General features: G+C 26.8%; 2 protein-coding genes across 2 annotated transcripts; both read left to right on the top strand.

The window, feature by feature from the left end:
- Positions 1–1,054: 1,054 nt before the first annotated feature.
- On the top strand, positions 1,055–3,064 carry LOC136080046 (uncharacterized). The gene is made up of 4 exons (XM_065796672.1): positions 1,055–1,182; positions 2,142–2,253; positions 2,655–2,760; positions 2,917–3,064. Exons 1-4 carry the CDS (start codon positions 1,140–1,142, stop codon positions 3,031–3,033), a joined length of 378 nt encoding a protein of 125 aa, XP_065652744.1. The 5' UTR covers positions 1,055–1,139; the 3' UTR covers positions 3,034–3,064.
- A 1,188-nt stretch (positions 3,065–4,252) lies between these two features.
- On the top strand, positions 4,253–5,167 carry LOC136080367 (uncharacterized). The gene has a single exon (XM_065796982.1). It carries the CDS (start codon positions 4,253–4,255, stop codon positions 5,165–5,167), a length of 915 nt encoding a protein of 304 aa, XP_065653054.1.
- The last annotated feature ends 284 nt before the right edge of the window (positions 5,168–5,451 follow it).

Raw genomic sequence — 5,451 nt, 5'->3', positions numbered from 1 at the left:
AGGTCTTTATAAGGTCATATGTTACCTTCAGGGCATCCGTGGCATATTTTAAAAAATAATACAAAAACTAAAATACCTTTCTTTCAAAACTATTTTCTTCCCTCAAACGGCATCTTTAAGCTTCTGTAGTAAAATGGCAGGTGGTTCAAAGTCAAAATTATTTCATAACATAAAAAGAAAATCAATATACAAAGTCCTTTTTTATAATACTTATTCAGAACTTTAGCTAGCAATATTTGAAGTAAATAAAAAAATAAAAAAAGCGTATTTTTCAATAACTCATAAGCATCAATGTCTAGTTTTTTTCTTTCAAGAAACCAATATCATGACAATGCATAGTTCAAAACTTTTTGTCTTTATTGGTACCGTAGTATAAAACACCAAAACGATGAACAATAAAAGTTAAAGTTGCTATTACACAAAACATAAAAAATTTAGTTTCAATGCAAGAACGTTTCTTTTTAACTAAAACGATCTAAAAAATTTCATAAATCAAACTGATTCGTTAACATAACGTTTTTATGTATCAAACTATTGATGTTGCCGCTAAAAAATTTTCAACTTTTTTGAACAATTTTTACGCAGGGTCTTTTAGTGATTGATGGTGACCCAGAAGATTACAAAATCTTTTCAAACCCTACACAGCGTAATATTTGTAAACTTTATACAAAGAAATCTCTCTATCGTTAAATCTAATCTATGAGTTATGTGTAGATATAGTATTTGCAGAGATACTCATTAATTCAACCTTGAAAAAAGATGCCCCTAATAACGTTAAATGACTTTAGGGAAAAAATCGAAAAAATACTAAAATTCATTATTTTGAACTAAAACAATTGTTTTTATAAAGTTTACAACTAAAATAAAAGTTCAGTGGAAAAACTCTACACAGTTTTAGTATATTGTGAACAAATCACACTACGTTTCTATGTCCTACGTGTAGTAATTTGAGGAGGAATCGAACTGCATTATTTAAACTTTCTATCATTTTTAATTTATGTTTTTTTCATAGAAAAATTCCAGAGAGTCTTTGAATAATTCATCTTTTGTCAATCTTTTAGCCAATTTTTTTTGGAAAAAAACAATAAAAGCATGAATTTCTGGTTAAATAAAGTTTACAGAAAAAGTTAAAAAAAAAAATGATTGTTATTAGTCATATATTTTTTTGGATTGCAACAATCGGTATGTTAATTTAATCTACACATTTAAAAAAAAAACCGAAACTTTAATGCTTATATCTTTCCAACTGATTATATTTTATTCTTTTTTTCATTTGATAACTACTGGTTATCTTATTTTGGAAGGTTTTAATAATACTTTTTGCATTACTTTAAAGTTATATTTATATTCAATCTAGTCTTTTTTATTTTTAAAGCAGTTCAAAATATTTTGTTTTTAACTTACAGTTAATCTGGCATTAAAATTAGTATAATATAGTTAAGCGCCAGTAGTAAGCTTGCAGTGATCTAAAGGTTCACTTCTAATATTCTTAAAATTAAAATAGGGTAGAGCGAATTAATGTAGTTAAGCATAGGAGTAAGTTTCACTACTAAAATAACTCAAAAACTACACATCACATGATAAAACATCTAATGGATGAAAGTTAGAGATTTAATGTTAACACAATGCTCTACAAAAAGTTGCTGAAAAGCAGTTAAGTTAATTTTGGATCAAAAAAGTAAAAAAAAAAAATTTTCACTATTTTTTTCTTGGATATTAATAAATTTTTTTATCTGCCATCACTAAAGTATTGATATTTTACCAATTTATCGGACTTTCAATTAAAATTAACCGTTTTTCCCTAAGTTTGACTGTTCTCTTTAAAACCTAACTAATGCGCCACCTTGTCTAGGAGGGGTAAGTTGAGCAGCTGAACTATCGAACGCAAAGAAACAACTTTGATAAGAAATAATTTAGCGGAACATTGATAATATATATTTTGAAAATTGAAAAATTTTTAAATTGGGCTTCAAAGTTCAAGATAGTTGTATAAAATAATACTTATATATTTTATGACTCTTTCTTACTATTTAGTTTTTTCTCTTCTCTTACTTACGTCATTAATGTGTATAAAATAAAAAGTTTATAAATTATGCAGTTTGAAAATGATTTAATACAATACTTTTTGCTTTTCACTTCAGATCAAATTAACGGTTTATCCCAATGTTTTTATTGTGTCGAGGCTGTATCATGTGGAACGAATAGCATTGATTATTGCAATGGGCATGATAGCTGCAGCAGGATGACATTTATGTAAGTTCTTTTTTTTAATATTTAAACTTTTTTATAATTGAAACAACTTTGAGTTGCATTTAAAGATCAACAAACCTTAGGTTATCAACTTTGATGCTATTCAAAATTATATTATATTCACAAGCATAATGATGGTTACTCGGTGCATGTTAGGTTTAAAAAGCAAATAATGATGGTTGAGTTCAATTTTGTTTACAGGTTTATGTTTACAGATAGTCTGGCCTTTTTATTAAACTTGAAGATTAAAACTTGATCTAAGTATAGTTTATTAACATTAAAAAATGTAATTAACATTCAAAGTACTCGGTAGATGTATGAGAGGTTTAAAGGAACTTTTAATCAAAAATAATGTCATAAATAAAATATACTTTTATTGTATATTTATTTATGACAAATTTTAGAAACGCTAACGGACAAAATGTAACGACGGCAAAGTGTGACTATGCCTCCAACTGTGGTGATAAAAATAGTAAACTTATCATGTGTAGGAAGAAAGAAAGTTGCCAGGTAGGCGAGTTTTTTTGTAAGAACTTTATCTATAAACTTTATTTAAAACAAGACTATGTTTTTTTTTTCATTTATCTATTTGCTTTTTAAACATAACTTTAACAGTTAAAATAAATATTATTTGATAATACATGAGTTTAAAAATTTTTTATGCAGGTGACAATGTGCTGCAATACAGATAACTGTAACTTTAGTTCAAGTACTTGGATAAAGATTGAAAAACGCATGTTTTTTCTAGTTGCTATGGTTTTCGCTCTCCTCTTATATATATAAAATCAATACCTTCTCATTTTTGTTAATATATGTATGTGTATATATATATATATATATATATATATATATATATATATATATAATATATATATATATATATATATATATATATATATATATATATATATATATATATATGTATATATATATATATATATATATATATATATATATATATATATATATATATATATATATATATAAATATATTTTATAAAATGTAAATGTAAATCATAATGTATATTTTACTGACTTGGGTGTAACTCATGAAACTAAAAACAGTACACACTATGTAGTTTATATTTTATCTCGTTGACATCTTGCCGTTATAAAAATTTACACAGTATTTTTTTTCAACTAAATCAGTTACGTCATCATAAGTAACTATAAGCACATTTTTGAGGTTTTTTTCTGTATAAAACAAATCATCAAATTTGAAATCAAGGTTGTTTTTTTCAAAATTGTTGTATATATTGTTTTAAAAATAACGTAAGTAGCTTGTTATTTTAATAGTAAACATAGCTTAAGTTAGGAGACGATGTCTCCTTATTTAAGTTATGTTTTACGGGTCAGGTCAGCTAGTTTTATTATAATTACCAAAACCAGGGGTGGCCACAATAAGGCCCGCGGGCCAACTCCGGCCCTCAGCAACCTTTTATCCGGCCCGTCAGTTAATTATAAAGATAATAAAAAAAACTATAAACATATATAATATTAATAAATTATATAATATTTAAATTTATAAATTAGTAAATTTTAAAATGTTTTTTGTAAAAAAACAATTAAAATAATTAAATAATTAATAAATAAAAATTAATTAATTAATAAAAAAAATAATTAAAAACATACTAAAAAAATCCTGCCGGCAATTAATTGCAGGATTAATTTCCGGCACTGCCGGCAATTACCATTTGCGTTTTTTAATACACGAGTTCAAGCGAACTTCTGCCATTATTAATATCGCGCATGAAAAAGTCCTGGAACGAATTTAGAAGGGTAAATATTTATTTTCTCAGTTGCGAATTAGTAATAAAATATATAAGATGAAAGTTAACTGTGCTGTTATAGGATGTACCAATAGTTCCTATAAGCTAGAAAAGTTGAAAGTTCCTATAAGCTAGTCAAAAGTTCCTATAAGCTAGAAAAGTTGAAAGATAAAACGTGTTTTCAACACGAAGGGAAGATACTCTCCGAGTGTGGATGCGAGGCACCATTTCGAATGTATTGTTTCCCTAGTTTTAAAAGAAATAGCATAAAAAGAGAACAATGGATTAGTCAGCTTAGACGAGAAGGAAATAAAAAAGGAAGTGCATGGAAACCAGGAACTGCAGATAGAGTATGCTCTGATCATTTTGTTGATAAAATTCCAACTGTTATGAACCCTAATCCAACAATAAATATGGGTTTTTTTCAACCTGAACAAAAAAAACCTAGAAGAACTTTAATGAAGCACCCAATCACTTCTTTACCATGTTCTAGTAAAATGCAACCTGTACAACCTTTGTTGACTAAAAAAAGTATTGTCACAGAGTTTTCAAGTCTTAGTTTTAATGCTGATGTTTTATCACCTATATTATCAGACCATACGTATTCATTGAGCTTACCACAACTTAACTATTGTACTTCATGTGAATACAAATCTTCACTTATCACCTCTTATGTTAGTAAGGTAAATAGCCTTACTAATCAATTAAAAAAGTCAAAAATAAAACAAACAGTCAAGCTTAAACAAAAATTCTCTCGGAGATTAGTTAACAATGATAAAAGAATGAACTTTTATACTGGTATATCTTCAATTGCTATTTTTAATGTTATTTTTGGTTTGTTAAAACCATTTTTACCCTCCATTCGTTATTGGAGAGGCCCAAAACATTCACGTAGCAAAGTTAAACAACTAAAATCTATATCTAAATGTAAACTGTTATCACACAAAGACGAGTTTTTAATGACACTTATGAGGTTGCGCTTAGGTTTATTAAATGAAGATATTGCTGATCGTTTTGACATTTCAAAAGCTTTGTGTTCTAATATATTTACCACTTTTATTAGAACTATTGCTTATATTCTCGGAAATGCTATTATTGTTTGGCTCCCAAGTGAAGTCATAAAAAAAACTTACCAGAGTCCTTTGTGAAAGCAAAGCATCACAAGTGTAGAGTGATTCTTGATTGTTTTGAAATATTTTTTGAACGTCCAAAGTCCCTTTACAACCAAGCAGCGACTTTTTTTGTTTTACACAACACACATGATTTTTTTATAGATTGACAATTTTTTAAATCTGATTACACTGAAAGTTTTATTTTTTATCTGTAAATGATATTATATTTTCTATTTTTTAAGGCCGGTTTACACTGAATATTTTTCTTATTTTTGACCTTTCAACATTTTTGACATTTCAGCAAGATTTGTGGGTAGGAA

The sequence above is a fragment of the Hydra vulgaris genome, chromosome 05 (assembly GCF_038396675.1).
Source record: "Hydra vulgaris chromosome 05, alternate assembly HydraT2T_AEP".
NCBI lineage: Eukaryota > Metazoa > Cnidaria > Hydrozoa > Anthoathecata > Hydridae > Hydra > Hydra vulgaris.
Note: the sequence above shows the minus strand (reverse complement) of the source record. Positions and strands in the feature narration are given on the sequence as shown.